This window comes from Solanum pennellii, chromosome 2 (assembly GCF_001406875.1).
Source record: "Solanum pennellii chromosome 2, SPENNV200".
Lineage (NCBI taxonomy): Eukaryota > Viridiplantae > Streptophyta > Magnoliopsida > Solanales > Solanaceae > Solanum > Solanum pennellii.
The window spans coordinates 43370638-43389240 of record NC_028638.1 but is presented as its reverse complement, the minus strand read 5'-3'; the positions used below and the strand labels follow the sequence as shown (position 1 = coordinate 43389240).

At 34.6% G+C, this 18603-nt stretch overlaps 1 protein-coding gene across 4 annotated transcripts; it reads left to right on the top strand.

The window, feature by feature from the left end:
- The first annotated feature begins 1876 nt into the window (after positions 1-1876).
- LOC107011581 (cation-chloride cotransporter 1) lies at positions 1877-18183 on the top strand. 4 transcript variants are annotated; one of them, XM_015211133.2, is made up of 13 exons: positions 1877-2229; positions 4177-4323; positions 6362-6440; positions 9076-9167; positions 9725-9839; positions 10119-10219; positions 10392-10453; positions 10655-10882; positions 11903-12017; positions 12171-12365; positions 12999-13399; positions 14418-14579; positions 16904-18183. In XM_015211133.2, the coding sequence occupies exons 1-13, from the start codon at positions 2066-2068 to the stop codon at positions 17980-17982; spliced, it is 2940 nt and encodes a 979-aa protein (XP_015066619.1). In that variant the 5' UTR covers positions 1877-2065; the 3' UTR covers positions 17983-18183. The 4 variants fall into 4 exon arrangements, with proteins under 4 accessions (XP_015066619.1, XP_015066620.1, XP_015066621.1 ...); XM_015211134.2 differs by lacking the exon at positions 1877-2229 and having other exon boundaries at positions 4193-4330; XM_015211135.2 differs by lacking the exons at positions 1877-2229; positions 4177-4323 and adding an exon at positions 7461-7518.
- The last annotated feature ends 420 nt before the right edge of the window (positions 18184-18603 follow it).

The following is an 18603-nucleotide window of genomic DNA, read 5'->3' as shown; positions in this document are numbered from 1 at the left end:
CGATTATATTTATAAAATCGAAATAATCGTCGGAGGAATAACATATAACGAAGAAAATGAAAGAGGAAAATATTTGGTGGATGAATTCGGAATGAGATGGGATTAGGCATTTTCTTTTTTGCTATCGCCGAGGAATAACGATTGTGGAACAACAGAGAAGAAGATGAAGAAGAAAGGGGCAATAAGTTAGATGGGGTGGGGGGAAAGATTTTTTTTTTTATCAATTTAATTTTTTATATATTATTAAAGGCAGAAAACTATTTTTTATTTTCAAAATTAAAATTATGCGTCCATGTGCCACGTGTCGTAGTGCTATTTGTAATTTTGTCAAGATAATGAGTGTGCATTACACGCACAATATTTATAAAGCTAGTTATTATTTTATGTTCAATAGATAAATATTTATTAATATTAAAGTGTCTAATAGATAAGAGTCTCAGTTGAGGTGTCTAAATGAATTATACGGATAATTTTAAGAGGCTATTGATGACTTAAGCCTATTTTAAAGGACTTTTAATTGTTTACTATATCATATTACTTTATTTCTATACTTGCAATTATATTTATAATAATATGAATAATAAATAAGAATTAGTGAGTAGGAGATAATCAAACATACGTATTTCTGTCATTCAAATTTAAATTTATTGGATATAATCTGACAGTAATATGACTATTATGTTACCTTAAAAACTTATAATCACACTTGTTTTTTCATGTTTTATCTTTTTTTTTTAAAAAAAATCTATTTTTATTCTTCCTTTTACTACAAATAAAATATTTTTTTCACTATTTTTATTTAGTTATGATTAAGTTTGAAGAGTTAAAAATTGGATTTGATTATTTGATATGGTTGTCTTCAATATATTTGCACTCTCTCAAGTGATGATTAAAATTATTTGAAACTGATAAAAGAAAGTTGCTCGGATGGTAAACACTCTTTACTTTTAATTCGAAGATTATAAATCTGAATTATTAATAAAATAAAAGGGATGAAAACTCTTATGAAATAGTATAAAATAATATTACTTGAAGGTTGCTTGTGTGAATGTCAAAATCTTTAGTCTTTTTTTTCTTCATGTTATTGATTAACATAATAACACGCATAAAATAATCTAAAAAGAAGATGAGTTTCGAGTTTATTTTCTATTTTCACAGTATTTTTAATGTTCTGTGCAAAACTTAGAAAACAAGTAAAAAATTATCCTGTGAATTTCTAGATGGTCAAAACTTAATTGAGGTCCAATTAATGTTCTTAAAAACTATTTGGCCTTTTGATGCAACTTTGATAATACTACTAAACAAATGAGGAAAGCTTAATAAGGAAGGAAATGAAAAAAAAAAGAAGGAAATTTAGTCATATTTTAATATAGCTGTCAAATACAATGTAGAAAATTAAAAAAATAATATTTTTTAAAAAATCAGTGTTTAAATGTAGAAATTTCAATTCATGTCTGGAAATGCATTTTAGTTTTGAAAAGCAATTTAGAATTAATTATCACTATTTTACTTTTAAAATCATATCCAAATACATAATAACATAAAATATTTAAATATTCTTTATGAAAAAAAAACAAACACAACTCAATTTTCATATCAAATAAAATTAAAAAAAATTTAAATTCAATGGCCAAACATGAAACACATACTAGCAAATCAAATGTACATTAAATTTATAAGATTATGTTAAACCAATTTACCAAACAAATAAAGTCAAAGATGTCAACCATGGTCAAACGAAATAGTCAACGAGTGTCAAGTTTTTTTCTATCCCATTTCCCCCTCGAAGTCTTTGAACCTTTCATTTTGGTCCAAAAAGTTATGACTTCGTCAAAAAAAAGCCCTCATATTTTCCCTCCGTTTCAATTTCAGTCTCCTCTCCCAACTTGTCTCTTCTCTGTCTCCCTTTCTATCTCTCTACATATAAATAAATCATGAATTGTCAGATCTCTTTCTCCTCATTTCCATTTTCAGCACTGAATCGCAGCTTAAAAACCCCTTTTCTCGCGTTTAACACTTTCTGGTTTGGGTAGTTCAGACTTGACTGCTTTGAATTCGGGAGGCAATGGAAGGTGGAGAAGAGATTGAGATTGCGGAGGAAAATGAGTTCCCTTCAGTTATTGGACGAAAATACAGTCCAGTGGTGGCTCATGACAATGATAGTGCAGTTATTGAGATGTCTTCTGTTCGTCCCGGATCTTCCTCTTCTCTCCCCAATCACGATCTCAAGTAATTTCTCTTTCTCTATGTTTTCTCGTTTTGACTATTATTGACTAGTAGTGTACTAATAGCTCTGGGATTTGATGGCGCTGAATTATGAAATTTTTTACTTTGTTTTTAAGCATTTAAGAACTTGAGAACAATTATAGAGACCGTAAGTATTGATGTTAAATTTATGTGTGAGCTTACTTCTAAGTGTGGATTTGGGTCAACATTTCTTCCATTTATCAAGTCTATTGTTTTCCACTTTGGTTGTTAGGTATGAAAGAAATTGTTTTTCATGAAAATATTTTCTAAGAAAATAAGTGAGTTTTTTTTTTTTGGTATTATATACAGCAAAAAGTATTATCTTAAAAGTGTTTTAATCTAGACAAATACTATATGGAGTTGGGGGTGGAGAGTGATGGATGGGGATGGGAGCTATGGGGAAGGGGTGAAGATGAGGTGAGTTGGAAGCGGAGAAAGGACACAATCTTGTGAAACTTGTTTTTCCTACTTTTATTGGGGAAGTCATTTTCCTTCTTTGTTTTTTCTATAAAGAAAATGTTTTCAAAAATACTAACGAACCAAACATATGAAAATTGGAAAATATTTTCGTCTGTACAGAGCACATCCTCAATGTACATAGTTTGTCTTTGCCATGGTTTGGACATTGTATTGTAGGTAAATGGGTCAGTGGAAATACTACTGAAATCTATGGTTAGGCTTTCATACTAGTCTAATTACTTCGAATGTTGTGGAACTATTTTCTCATCCATCCTCTCACTTATGTTTTGAAACTTCAAGGGCATAAAAGATTAACAATTTGACTCAAAGTCAATTCTCCTAATAAACTTTGAGGAATTTGAAATATTAAGTATCTCTATTTAAATGTTGAGTATGTTAAAATATTTCATTACTATTACTTATAAAAAGTTGCATTAATATGTACAAAGAGTTCTTTTTTTTTGAAATTGGCAACATGTTATATTCATCAACACCCCTATAGGCCTGGTATATCATATCTACAAATACAGGCCTGGACAAAAACATACAAAGAGGCCAAAAAGTCTAGTAATGATTCTGCATCATCTACTAGCTGTTCTTTACACCAAAAATAAAAAAGAGAAATGCAGGAACTCCTGGTCTTCTGTATTGAACTGCTCTTGCTCTCGAAACATCTTGCATTCCTCTATTTCCAAATTGTACACCATATGCAAAGAGTATTGGCTCAATTGGAAATAGTGACATTCATCTATCAGTTATTTATCAACTAAATATACTAGTTCGGATTTGCTTCATTTGTGCGTTGTAAAGTAGATGCTGGTTCTCTCTGGGAGTGCGAAACAAAAAAGTTTCATGGTAAACTAGACCCATTAGCTTCCATTTGATAACTCACATTTTAACTCTTTGATACTCTCTTAATGGAAGTTCTTACTTTCTTCGATCGCTCGAACATTATCACTTAGGGTTAAGAATATCTCAAAGCTTGCCTATGGATATATTTTTGGATGTTTGATAGCTTTCTCTACAAGTTTATAAGTTAATGTTTTAGATATTCTCTGCTCCTTGACCCCCCCCCCTCCCCCCCAAAAAACAGAAAAATCGTAACAGGGACAAACCAAGAATTTTAATTTTATGGGTTCGAAATGCCACTTAACCCCCCGACCATGGTTAAAAATTTAATATTTGTACACATTTAGTGAATTTCTTTATTCATGTACATGGTTTGAGCCAATACTACTGGTTCGGCTGTACCACTAGCTAATACTATAGATCCGTCCATGGTGCTCAACTGCTTTCTCACATGCTCCAATACTCTGGATAGTTAATATGCCAAAATTGGCTACATCTGCATGCCCACCATTTTTTTTAATATTAAAGGGTTTGCAGATTTCTAGACAAGAATTTTGTTTTGTCCCTTTCTTTTCTCTGGGAAATCATTTCAACGTTTATTCTGATTACACCATTTTTCAGGAAAGTCAAAGTAGGTGTCCATCCAAATATGGCATCTGAAGAAAGAGATGAGTCATTATCCAATCATAGTAGCAATGGTCCTCAAAGAGAATCCAAACTGGAATTATTTGGCTTTGATTCTCTAGTAAATATTCTAGGTCTCAAGAGGTAAGAGGTACAAATTCTATGTCTCTTTTGTTTTATTTTCCACAAACTTCTATTCGCTGGTATGATATATTTCAGGAAACTCGGCTCTCGTCATTTTTTACTTAATACCTTTCTTGAGATAGTCGCATTTTGACATCATTGGAGTAAATTTTAAGTTTTCTGGTGGGCAATGCAAATCAAAGTCAAGACACCAAAGCTCTTCCGTCTATCTAGAACGTACTTATTAGTGCTTCCGGCTACCATCTCTGTTAGTCCAGCATGCTTCCCTCTCAGCAATGTTTCCTCCAAATTTCGTATATCTTTTACTTTCTTAGTCATATCGGGCTCTCAAAACTTTATCTGCGGATTTTCTTTAAGTGATTATTTGAGTTTCCTCATTTGAAGGTTAAATTTTTGATATACAAAGTATTCTTTCTAGCTAGAAAGCAACTAAAAATGTACATCAATAGTTTTCGATCACATTCTTGTACATATTTTGGTAGGGTAAATTTTTGTGTTTTTACTCATATTTCCTGTTATTCATTTTATTGTCAAGACTCAAAATGGAGAGGAGAATGTCCTTTTCCTAGTTGAGATCATGCGAGATTCTAGAAGGCAATGCATGTAGATTCAATTGGTCTGAAAGAAGAATAAATTTTGTTAGTAAAATAAATTTAGGATGCAGAAATTTTTTGGGTTTCTGAACGCACTGAGATCAGTCAATATCTAATTCCATTCAAAAAATAAATGGAAATGCATTGTATCTCTATTTTTTTGGTGCAAAGAGCAGTGTATAGAGGACATAGATCAACTTGTAGATTTGTTAGGAACTTTGTTACTTTTTAGTACCCTTAATGCTAGGGATACAATTTACCAGTTTCACAAAACAAAACAAAATATGAATACAACAATTTATCAAAGCATATGCAGTGTATAACTAACTCGGAGCTCAACAGGTTTTAAAACTGTACTTGCGAATGAGGTTTATGCTCAACAAGTGTCAAAACTCAGCCAATGCATGCTAATCTACTCAAATAATAGTTCATGGTGTCAAATACACCCAAACAACTTACTACCGAACTTGGCTGGTTTGCTTTATGTGGCTGGTTACAAACGGTTCATGCGTCACTCAACACAACTTTTCGGAAAGAGGGTTATTTATATGCAGTAGGTGTTTCTCTACCTTCACAAGGTAGGGAAAAGGCTGCGTACACATGACCATCCTCAGAGCCCACTTGTGGGATTACACTGGGTATTATGTTGTTGTTGTTATATAGTAGGTATCTCCTGTGCAGCAGTGAGGAAGCAAACTGTGACCCCCCTCTTCTTCAATGCCTAGTGGCAGATCAGATACCATCACTATATCGTAATATATTCAGGATACCTTTTGTTATGGCATGCACAGTAAGGGAGCTATTTACCAGCTGGGTGTTGGGGGAATCAGAATATCATCTAGGAAGGTTTGGAACACAGTGCATGCGTGTGTTTGTTGGGTATTGTGGAAGGGAATGAATGCCAGATGTTTCAAAGGGAAACGAGGGGTGGTTTCAAGACCTAGCAGGCTCTTGTTTCTGTTGATTAGGATGATGAGATCAAATATAATAGATAGCTATCCTGGCCAAGAATGTGTCTGATCGCACCCTAGTTAAGAAAAAGCCATGGAGTCTACTGTAAGGAAAATGAACTAAAAAGAAAGTAGATTATGGTTTACTATCCGAGCTTGCTTGCTTTAGGTAATTTGGACAGACAGGAGTCAATCCTAATGGAAAAGCAGAGTCAACTGGTAGATTTTGATACAAATGCTCTTTTTATGGTCGTTTTGGTTTAACATTCTGGATGTATATGGTTTACAGTTTTTTTTTGGTTGCCAAAGCTCCGCTTTTGTTTTGTGGGAGACTGGATTTGTACTGCAGTATTCTTCCACCTCTTGTTTGCTTTTTGTATAAAATAAAAATGTTTACTTGTCAAAAAAAAAATGTCCTTAACAACTACTTTCTAACTTCAGTTTTCTCTCAATTTTTGTGGTTTTATAATGTTCTTATCGATCTTGTTGTTCCAGTATGACAGGGGATCAAATTCCCGCACCGTCTAGTCCAAGAGATGGTGAGGATATAACTCTCACGCTTGAGCAACCTAAGGTACTTGAACTATTTTGTTGAGCATCATTTTGATTTCCCTGAAGCTTTCTGTGCCATGCACAATTAAGACTGTATCATGTTCATAGAAGTCCTGAAGTAGAATTCACTTTCTTGATTCCCGTGGATTCATTTTCATCTCCTATGCCTATACCTAGTGGGAAAAATTGGGGACTTCCCTTTTCTGAATAAATAGTAAAGGACAGTAGGCTATATAGGGCTGTAAAATGGAGGTTATAAGAAGACAACAGTATGTAATACTTAAGGTTTTCGACTTAGAGTGTCACTATATAATTGTCAACTTTAAATCACACCATTCCAAATTCATTCTTTTATAGAAGTGTTAACATACAATTACTCCCATTTTCTTATGAGAGAATTTTCTTCTTATTGATTTATGAACATATTCGAGGTGATTTAAACTTCCTTTTCAAAAAAAAAGGAAGAAAACATTGGAGGTAATTTAGATGTCCTTATATAAAAAAAAACATATTGGAGGTAATTTAAACTTTAAAAGCTGGTTCTTTGATCCCTGATATAATACAAAGTTACCATTTTTTTTAAAGAAGAAGCTGTTTCGTTATGATAGCTAGGATCTTTTCCAGTAATGTGGGAAACAAGTGGAGAAAAGAAACAGGATATCTTTAGTTTAGCTGTTCCTAGGTTTAGATTAATGTTTAAGTTGTTTAGCTGAGCAGTAGTTTGCTAGTTTTTTCATTTTTTCTACAATTCTGTGGAGAATTTATCTTAGGTGTAGATTAATGTTTAAGTTGTTTAGGTGAGCAGTAGTTTGCTAGTTTTTTCATTTTTTCTACAATTCTGTGGAGAATTTATCTTAGGTAAGTTATCTTTTGTTTCCCTGGATATCTGTAATCCTATTTGTCTTAGGAGTTCAGTTATAATTCAAACAATTGGTTTTATCCTTATTAGAAAAAGGATTTTAGTCAGCTCATGAAAAAATATTCATATGGTGTTTAATTCTGTATGGGGAATTTTACTTTGATCTCCCAATGGTTTTCGCAGAACCTTTTATTGCTTCTTTGGTGCTTTATGCAACCTTAACTGAGGAGGTTATTCCTAGGTAATTCTAGCTTCTTTGGTTTACTGCTTTATTGCATAGGTGCTTGAATGCTAATGCTTGGTGAATCCCCTCTATCCTCCACCAGCTATTGTTGGCTCACACTGAACTTCCTTAAATCCATTCTAGATTTAAATACATAGCTACTGCTTAGTTCTTTTTTGTCATCCCTCTATCAATCAGCCATTTGTCTCGCACTGACTTCCTAAAGATTATTCCAGCTTTAGATATGTTGATAACTATGTTGTTGCATTATTCTTTATCTTGTAAAGAAGAGGAAGTGTGATTCACATGTTTGTTTCCAATAAGAGAGGATAGATGTGGAACTTGTTGATGAGCTTTCGGTATGCAGCTAATTGCTTAGTTGCACTTTTCATTCTCTTGCAAAGAAAATGAGAGTGACTGTCAGATGTTTGTTTCCACGGAGAAAACATAGCTGTGAATTTTGTTGATGTATTCATGGTTTCATTGATGCTTGATCATTGTGGTTGGCATGCTTCCTCTGCGGACACCATTTTTCCTAAATAAACAAGCTGAGGTTTTAGATTTTATTGCAAAGAGGAAGATGTTGGTAATCAGAAGAGAATAATAGAACATTCATAAATGAGTAACAATATGAGTGTTATCATACATCACTTTAATGACAACAAGGCCCCTAAAGGCATCTTTGATTTAGCTAACCATCTCTTATTATCACTCGGATTTGTTTCTAAAAGTAATTTCAGTATTGTTTCTAAAATTCTAAGTGATCGAAGCATCATAGGTTTCTTGTCCTAAAAAATAAAAAAATTGATTGGGGAGGGTCGCAAGCCTCTTAATCACACTATCAAGAAATAGAAAAAATTGCTTGAACTTAGAAACTGACGGGAAGAGGTATTTCCTGATTGGATGACGAGATTCTTCTTATGTTGTGCTCAAACGAGGATTTTTGGCCTTGTTGTGGTATTGGTATATAAACCCTTGCAGAATTCAAGAAAGACTCGAACAGATGTAACGGTCACAACAGGTCCCAATGCTTCTTTCCCCGGACGTTGTTGGTGAATGCACAAGGAGTAGTTTCTTAGAAAGACTTTGATATCATGTGAGGAAGAAGTTCTTTTGATGCTTTTACTAGCTTGCTTTGATATCAGATGATTTTTTTTTGGTTCAGAAATGGAAATCTCTGCATCCTACTATAGTGAAACACAAAATTTGAACATTGTTATAACTTATAGGTTATCTACCCTCTCTCTTGCGTGTTTCCCTCCGATTCTAGCTTCTTTTGCTGATGTTTATTTATGGAGTTACTTTTTCCTGCTAAATACTGAACACAATGCAATATAGAGTTGTATATATCTGCAGTTTCTCGTTCAATCTTCACTTAATTTCAACTTTTTATCTCCTATGCTGTCAATTTGTCTTATAACCTTCACATGTTCTTTTTATCTTGTGCGTCAACATTTAAAAATAAGACTTTGACAATGCTTGGACGTACCTGGACAGTTAATTTTTGTATTGATGGGTTGCTTAAAGAAGCTCTTGAGTGCATTTTTATCATCTCTATATGTGAATTTTTTGAAGCCAACTGCTGATAAATCTGGCACGCTGATGGGAGTGTTTATGCCATGCTTGCAAAATATTTTGGGGATCATCTACTACATTAGATTTTCGTGGTAAGTTTGCTTACTATCTAATGTATCATGTGATTTCTATCAAACTCTTTTTTGGTTAGAGTTTCATGCCTTAATAAAAGTGGACCGGTTCTGTATTTCTAAACTGGCACCTCAAGGACTATGGTGAACCTGCTTTTCAGTTTCAATATTACACATTTTGCATGTTATACTTGCATCTTGCTGGTTTCTCTTACTATATGGAAGTTTGGTGGGTGATGTTCAAGCAATTTAGTCTACATTACTATAGTACCAATCAGCTCTTCTCATTACTCCAGAAAGGCGTGGTTATATTGGTATCATGAAATACTCAAACTGATCTGCTCCTGCCCCCACCTTTGACATTTCCTAATATAGAAATTAATTACTGTGAGTAGAGATAGAAGGGGAGAAAAGTTATCTTCAGGTAAGATAAGGAAGTGAAAAGGAACAGGAGAAGGGAACAATGAACAAATGCACCCACTACCTATGATCTACTACTGTTAGTTTGATGATATCCTTTTCGCTCCAACTCAAATAACCACTCCATTTGTGTTGGTTTGTTTTTGTGTATACTGCAGGATTGTTGGTATGGCAGGCATTGGCGAGTCATTGTTGCTGGTTGTGTTCTGTGGATCATGTACATTCCTGACCACAATATCATTAAGTGCTATTGCAAGCAATGGTGCCATGAAGGTGGGGAAAAAAATCAGCAGATACAACTTCTGTGCAGATTAAAAGGACAGATTTTTAATTTCGTTTCCAGTATAAGAAGCTTGCTTTGATATGTGTATCTCTGTTGCCCAGCATTGGCTAGACAACAATATGGATGAGTTCTGTGTCTGTCATTCCATCTTATGTAAAAGCTCAACCCGTTAGAGAGAGCATACTTTTAATTACTTAACTATGTGTTTCAACGATCTCCTTGTAGCTTATTTGTTAAGTGATATCCTAGATTTGTTTTCTCTAATCTAGGGTGGTGGCCCTTACTATCTCATTGGTCGTGCATTGGGTCCAGAAGTTGGTGTCAGCATTGGGCTCTGTTTTTTCCTTGGGAATGCAATTGCTGGTGCAATGTGAGTATACATCTGATGTTATATTTTTGTATGAAGGAACTACTTAACTTAGCTGGGGGGTGGGGGTGGGTGGGTGTGTATGCCAATGTAGGTTAAGTTGCTTTCAACATTTCAAACTATCTACAAAAAGATTTTGTGTTGATGCCTGCTCTTATATGTTCCTGCCGGTTAGGTATGTACTGGGAGCCGTAGAGACTTTTCTAAATGCTGTACCAAGTGCGGGCATCTTTAGAGGTATTCCTTAAATGAGATTGAACTTTTATGATTTAGAAAAATGGCTTGGTGTTGTCTGTACTTCTATGGTAAAACCATCTGATATCCTTCTGGCTTTATCATAACATTGATACAAGTAACTTATTGTTGATTTTTGATGGATAGTACTGTATTATTTTCAAATTCATTTGTATATCTGAACTTCATTTGTCATCAATGCAGAAACTATCACACGAGTTAATGGCACAGATATTGCAGAGCCCATTACAAGTCCAAGTTTGCATGACCTGCAAATTTATGGGATTGTTGTATCTATTCTTCTCTGCTTTGTCGTGTTTGGTGGAGTAAAAATGATCAATCGCGTTGCACCTGCATTTCTTGTCCCTGTTTTGTTCTCATTGCTTTGCATATTTGTCGGCATCTTTTCTGCGAGGCATGATCATCCAGCAGGTTTATGTTGTCTATGCCTTATTCTTGTTCTTTCCTGTCTTACTTGAGAGGTTTTTTTTAAAAAGTGTGTTATTCTTATGTGCTATACACTTCCCTTGCATACTCCCTCTGTTTCATTTTTGGTGACTTACATTTTTTAATTTGTTTCGGAAAGAATAACAACTTTCTCGGTTTGGAAATTCTGTAACTTTAAACTTCCTATTTACTATTAATTACATTCTCTTATTGTGGGAAAATTGTCCGAACATGTTCAAGACCACGAATTCTCAAGTACTTTTGGTATGTGACAAAAGTTCTACTTTCTTTCTTAAATTTCTTGCCTAGTCAAACACCACATTCATCAGCTTTCGCTCTGTTAGTGGAGTCTATAGTGTACTGGTATTATTGAAATGGTTTTTAATTCTTGATCTTAATTTGATATCTCAACCTCGTGTATTTTCACTATTTTATGTTGCTTTAGTGATGAGCCTTCAGTAGTTCATACACCGATCTAGTTAATTTTATTAGCTCGAGGTCATCATGGAGTATAGTAAAGTCAAACATGTTGTTTCTTTCCTTTGAACAAAATTGCATCTTTGAAGCCATATATGGAAGTCAAGGGCTACATAGTATTGATAATAAGCTGTAGAATACCAATTAATTACTGGTTTTGCTAATAAGAATAATGATTCTGAAGAACTATGAATCCAGGCAAAATATAGCTAACTTGGAAAGTCAATCAAGTAACATCAAAATCGTAAAACCACTACAAAAAAACTAGAGAAAGTTACCCAAAAGTAGTATAAAGTAAAGTAAAGATGGGTTCCTGTGTCATGATATCTCGAGGACTGGTGTAAAGTAAAGATGATTTAATTTTTGTGAATTATCTCTTTATTAATGGATATAGAAGATTCATATGGTCAATCCCAGAGGTATTTGCAAAAGTGTTACGTATGTCTGTTCTCCCTGAAGTTTTAATACTCATGGTTGTCATTTCTCATGTGACACCACTTTTTTACTCTGTTGCTATGCATGGTACAGTGGGGATCACAGGGTTGAGTTTGGAATCTTTCAAAAACAACTGGGGGTCTGCTTATCAGATGACTAATAATGCTGGAATTCCAGATCCCAATGGCAACATATACTGGAATTTTAAGTAAGTCATACAATTATTTTTGTTGGTTCCTTCATTTTGCACCATCTTTTTGCTAGGATTAGTTATTTGTTCTTCTTTCTGCCGTTTACTTCAATGTGCATACTGAAAGCATTTAGAACCAAGTCTTAACATTTATTTCCTTCTCCATGTTAGTGCATTGGTAGGTCTCTTCTTCCCTGCTGTAACTGGGATCATGGCAGGTTCAAACCGTTCGGCATCTCTAAAGGACACTCAACGTGCAATTCCTGTTGGGACCTTAGCTGCAACTTTGACTACCACCAGTTTATATCTGGTTTCCGTGCTACTATTCGGAGCTGTTGCAACTAGAGATAAGCTTTTGACTGATAGGTAAAATGAACTTATGAAGTACTTAATGATACATTATCATACTTCTGGTACTGTCCTTGTTCCTATCTACACATTGCAGTTTTGAGTGATGAGGTTATTTAAAATGAGTGTTGGGTATAATTGGTGGAGAAAGATATAGTAACAACAACTCTAAGTCAATTCCAAGCAAGTTGAGATCGCCATATGGATCCTGGGTCCTCTTTAGCCATGTCACTCCATGTAGTGCAATTTCTAACTTTATTCTAAATTCAGTAGGGCTGGCTGGCTGGGGAGTGGGTAAAAAGTCTTAAGATACCTCTTCTTCTAAAGTGGAATCATCAAAATACTAAGATACTTTATTTCTTTTAGAAGTTCTAAAACTCGGTTTAGCGCTTGATGTGAGATACTTTTAAGAGGAACACCTCTCTATAGTCTCTCCATTTTTGGGAAGGAAAAAGAGGAAGGTATGAGGTGAGGAAGTTAAAAAAAAAAGGGAAGGTAAAGGTTATTTCCCTTTACGCAGCAGTTGCAAATGATGGCATTCTACCTGAAACTGCATCTAACTGATTATTTGAGGATGCTTAATGGTATTTAGTTCACTGATCAATAAAATTTAAATTGGTATTCACTGCATTACTAAAACTATTTGTGCAGGTTATTATCTGCTACAGTTGCCTGGCCATTTCCGGCTATTGTTTATGTTGGTATAATCCTCTCAACCTTGGGGGCAGCCCTTCAAAGCCTTACTGGCGCTCCACGTCTCCTTGCAGCAATTGCAAATGATGAAATTCTACCTGTTCTTAACTATTTTAAAGTGGCAGATGGACATGAGCCTCATGTGGCTACTCTCTTCACTGCCATCATCTGCATTGGTTGTGTTGTAATCGGGAATCTAGATCTTGTCTCACCTACTACAACAATGTTTTACCTCGTATGCTATGCTGGCGTGAACTTATCCTGCTTCCTTCTGGATCTGTTAGATGCTCCCAGCTGGCGACCTCGGTGGAAATTTCACCACTGGAGCCTCTCTCTTGTTGGAGCATTACTTTGTATAGGTATCTTCTTAGCTGCAGCTGTTGTCCAATAGTTATATTTTCTTAATTATGGATAATATAGATGGAAACAACTAAATCATTAATCCTAATGGGGATTTCATTGACTGTGTTAAGGGCCTCCAAAGGATTTCTATAAGAGTTTTGGTTTGCTTTGACCCCTTTGACTTAAATATTATGTAGAAAGTTCAATTCTAAGCTATTTACTGGTCGAAGATTATGGATTATCTCAATTTATAAGTTTCAAACAATTTTATTCTTTCGACCACGGACCACCTAAAAAGTTTCTCTTTGAAATTTTTTTCCCGTCTTAGCATTTCATGATCATCTGAAATGTTCATGTTTTTTTTCAAACCCCCCCTTCTTTTTTCTGGATACATACGCTAATCAAATGTCCCTATGGTCATTGTCACTTCCATACTTTTTTTAACTACAAGTAGGTCATTTTGATGATCCAAATAAATTAGACAGGGATCTTATTTATATCCTCATTGCTCTTCCTTCCTTTACTACTTTTATTTTGTGGTGTTTATTCTATCCTTTTCTCTTCTATTTGTCATGTGTGATACTGCCGGAGTCCTGCTCATCCTTTTTGTTTGAGAACCTTGTGAAATGACCTTGTTGCTCTCCCTTTCTGCCTCATATACTGTAGCATTTGGGCTGGCTTCAACAGAATTTATTATGTATTAAAACATTTAAATGTCATTCTTGCTTGGGTAAATCCTTGCCAGGAGAAGATAATTCATTCTGTTGAGTGGCACTTCCCAGATTATCAAATCTTCATCATGTTGTGACCTTCATTTGCTAAACTTGACTTTGCACCCCTGCTACCCAATCCTAAAATTGATTTAATAGTGAAGACACTCTAGTTTGCTTTCCTATGATTTATCCTATATTTGCACTTTTTGTTGTGAAGTTGGCTAGAGTAGGCTATAGGACAAGCTACAGAGGTAGTCACCATACCTTGAAATCAATGTTTTCACTCATCTGATTTCTTTTCTTTTCTACTGTTCATTTACAGTGACCATGTTTTTGATTTCTTGGGCATTCACCATTGTATCACTTGCCCTAGCAAGCCTCATATATTATTACGTTAGTATAAAGGGGAAAGCAGGAGACTGGGGTGACGGTTTTAAGAGTGCGTATTTTCAGCTTGCTCTTCGCAGTTTGCGATCTTTGGGAGGTATGTATGAGTATCTTTTTATAGTTTAGACAGCTCACATTTTTTTGTACTGCTCTTTTCTTGTTTTCTCAGAACTCCCTGTTTCCTCCCCTGTCGTGTCATCTATATTTGGGGAAGATCGAGTGAGGGAAATACAAAAGCTAAGATTTTCATTGAAGGGGCCATAATGTACTCATTGTGACAGTTTTTTTTTCCTATTAGTTTATGAGGAACTGCATTTTGTTACATGTCCAGATCGTTATGTTGCATTTTTGTTCCATTTGATATAAAAATTCAAAATTGTATGAGAGAAATATGAAAGGACATCATTATCAAAATAAGAAATATGAAAGGACATGTGAAACTCTCACCACCTCTCATTTAATTGTTGATAGAGTTAGGGCAATTGTGGTAATTTGCAGTTTTCATATACTCCCTTTGTCCAACAAAAGTTATCCACTATACTATTTTAGGATGTCCAACAATACTTGCCCACTTTATGAAATCAATGGATAATTTTTCACTTAGTTCCTGCTTTATCCTTATCATTAATTATAGTCATTTCCCTATTAGATTTTTCAAGACACTGTTTTTATTATATTCAAAGGGTATTATAGTAAAATTACTCTTCTATTTATAGTTTCTTAAGAAGTGTACAAAGTCAATAGTAAACAAGTATTGTTGGACAGAGGGAGTACTTTGCTTATGAGTTAAAAATCTGAAACTGTGTGACCTTGGGTCACTTACTTTGTAGTGGTTATTCCTCTCTAACAAAAATTCAATAACAACAGTAAAATCCCATTGCCCTGGTTCATATTATAATTAACTTGTATTACCTATTATATGGAGGTACATAAGCTTAAAAAAAGAAACAAAAATAAAATATCCCTTTTGTCACCACCGCTAAACCAAAAGAATAGAATTTATATTGTGGAAATTATATTTTTCAATTAAGTGGAGTCTCCATTTAACATCTCTTTATGTGGTTACAATAATCTTTCACCCAAAAAACATTCTAGGAAAACTGTACTTTCTGATAGAAGAACTTTGAGAGGTTTCAGAAATAATATAGCTCGTAATTTTAACAAGAAAACGAGCGATGCCACAATAACAGGAAAAAAGAAATATTAGTGATTAAACAAGAGCATAGATGTCTTTTTTATGGGTATAGTTTTTGCTGTAAAGTAAGGAAAGGAGCCTTATGTGCGCATATTAGAGCAAGAAGGGGTATTATTGTATGTAATGTTGCTAAAGTAAATAATTAGTACCTGTAGTTTAGCCAAAATTATATCCCTCTTTAGCTGAGGTACAAAAGAGTTGGAGGCCTAAATTTGTGAATCATAATTCTGGCTATGGGACCACTTATACTATAATATACCAATGATGTATCTATTTTGGAGATGGTGATCATTTTGTTACTTATCTGTTTCTGCTCTAATTCTTGTTCGTTGTGCGATTGTATGAAGTCTAGTTAGCTAATTAGCAGCGTGAAGATTAGATGACTTTTATGTTATATGTACAGGCATGGCTTATTTATTGGTTACTCCCTGTAGAATTCTGAATCATGGATTTTGGCATCATACAATTTCTGTCTATGAAATTAATGAATTAGCACCTTTTAAAAAGATTTAAGTGTCCGTTTGAGTTATTCTTGAGCCATTTCTGTTCTTCACGTAGACACTGCTTGGTCGGTCCTACTGCTATGTAGTGTGCAAATGAACTTCTAAGATTGATTAACTGAATGTGATATAATATAAGTTTTAGGGTAAGTACATCGTCAATCCCTTGAATCTGCTAATAAATATCATTTAGACACTCGGAACAATGACATGTTCCAATTGAGCACCTAAAGACATGATAAAGTGTTCCTATAAGATATCTCCGGCTCATTTTGAAAAGTTTCTACATGTGTTCACAAACATCCATTATGTAGATAAGTTGATCACATAAAGTGTGCATCCTTTTTTAATTATCCATATCAACATCGATGAAAATTGCATAAGGAATGTGTGAATATATTGGCTATTATTTGATTAAAAATGGAAAATAATGTGTGTGAATATATTGGCTAATACTTGATTAAAAAATAATAATAGGTACAGACTTTAAATGGCAAACCTTCTTTTATTCTTCACTTTTTGTATGGTTATTGGAATAGACTGAATCACTACAAATCCACATACTTCCCTTGAGTACTTTAATGTATTAAGTTATTAATTGTACGAAACAGAGATTGAAGACTGCAACTTTATCATTCAGGAATTTCTTTTCTTGGTTCACTATGTTTAAATATGTAAGATTTTATATTTGTATGATCCTATTGAAACATTATATTGCATATGCAGCAAACCAGGTACATCCGAAAAACTGGTATCCTATCCCACTTATATTTTGTCGTCCGTGGGGCAAGCTGCCAGAAAATGTGCCTTGCCATCCAAAGCTTGCCGACTTTGCCAACTGCATGAAGAAAAAAGGCAGGGGAATGTCCATCTTTGTCTCTATTATCGATGGAGACTACCATGAACGTGCTGAGGATGCTAAGGACGCTTGCAAGGAACTAAGTACCTATATTGACTACAAGCAATGTGAAGGTGTAGCTGAGATTGTTGTTGCCCCAAGCATGTCTGAAGGCTTTAGAGGCATTGTTCAGACTATGGGTCTCGGAAATCTCAAGCCAAATATAATCGTTATGCGGTACCCTGAGATTTGGCGACGTGAAAATTTGACTGATATTCCTGCTACCTTTGTTGGAATAATTAATGACTGCATTGTTGCGAACAAGGCTGTTGTCATTGTCAAGGGTCTCGATGAATGGCCAAATGAGTATCAAAGACAGTATGGTACCATCGATTTATACTGGATAGTGAGAGATGGTGGTCTCATGCTTCTACTCTCTCAGCTCCTCCTTACAAAAGATAGCTTTGAAGGCTGTAAGATACAGGTGTTCTGCATTGCAGAGGAAGATTCTGATGCAGAGGGATTGAAGGCTGATGTAAAGAAGTTTCTTTATGACCTCCGGATGCAAGCTGAAGTTATTGTCATTTCCATGAAGTCATGGGAAGCCGAAGGGGAGCAGCAAGAATCTGTTGAAGCATTCAGTGCTGCACGACGGAGAGTTGCCAGTTACTTGGAAGAAATGAAAGAGCAAGCACAGAGAGACCGGACTCCGTTGATGGCTGATGGAAAGCCTGTGTTTGTTGAAGAACAGCAAGTAGAGAAATTCCTTTACACCACTCTAAAGCTGAACTTAATGGTACAGAAATACTCGAGAATGGCTTCCGTCGTGCTCGTAAGCTTACCTCCTCCACCTCTCAATCATCCTGCAACCTTCTACATGGAATACATGGATCTGCTGGTTGAAAATATACCAAGACTCTTGATTGTTCGTGGATATCATAAAGATGTTGTCACTTTATTCACGTAGTTCTTGTTCATGTACTTGTATAATTTTGTTGCTTTAGCTAAGAACTCCCAATTTATTTGCCTTTAACATTTTCCTTTTTTTTTTTTACTGCCCTTCACAACCAAGAGGGGTATACAATTGTATAATTCTTTATATTAAGGGGCACACTGGACCAAAATTTTGCTAGCGATGAGATCTCAAGTGGACTATTTACTTAGACAATATATTCCTCATCCTGTATACAATACTCCCTCTGTTTCAACTTATTTGTCCAGTTTTGACTTGACACGAGATTTAAGAAAGTAAAAAAGACTTAAATCTTGTCATTCAAATTAAAGATATGTGAGATGTATCAAAATGTCTTCAATTTCATGATTTTAAACATGTTAGGCGGAAAGTTAAAACTAAAAGTTGTCAGTATCGATGTATTGATGATCTTATCAACAAGCTGAAGTCCAGATTTGTGACGAAAGGTCAAATGCTACAAGGATGCTTTTGTTCCTTTTTTGAACCAAGTAGGATTTAATAAATATTTATTAACAGTGAGTTGTATATTTTAACATTAAAAGGAAAAGGAAAATAACTAAATGGTCAACACAGTTGAATTGATAAGGTAATTTATGTCTTTTAATTTAAAAAAAG

Coding starts and splice junctions, on each gene's coding strand:
- LOC107011581 (XM_015211133.2), top strand. CDS start 2,066: ATGGAAGGTGGAGAAGAGATTGAGATTGCGGAGGAAAATGAGTTCCCT. Junction 10,883..11,902: donor GAGGCATGATCATCCAGCAG/GTTTATGTTGTC, acceptor TGCATGGTACAG/TGGGGATCACAGGGTTGAGT. Junction 14,580..16,903: donor CAGTTTGCGATCTTTGGGAG/GTATGTATGAGT, acceptor TTGCATATGCAG/CAAACCAGGTACATCCGAAA.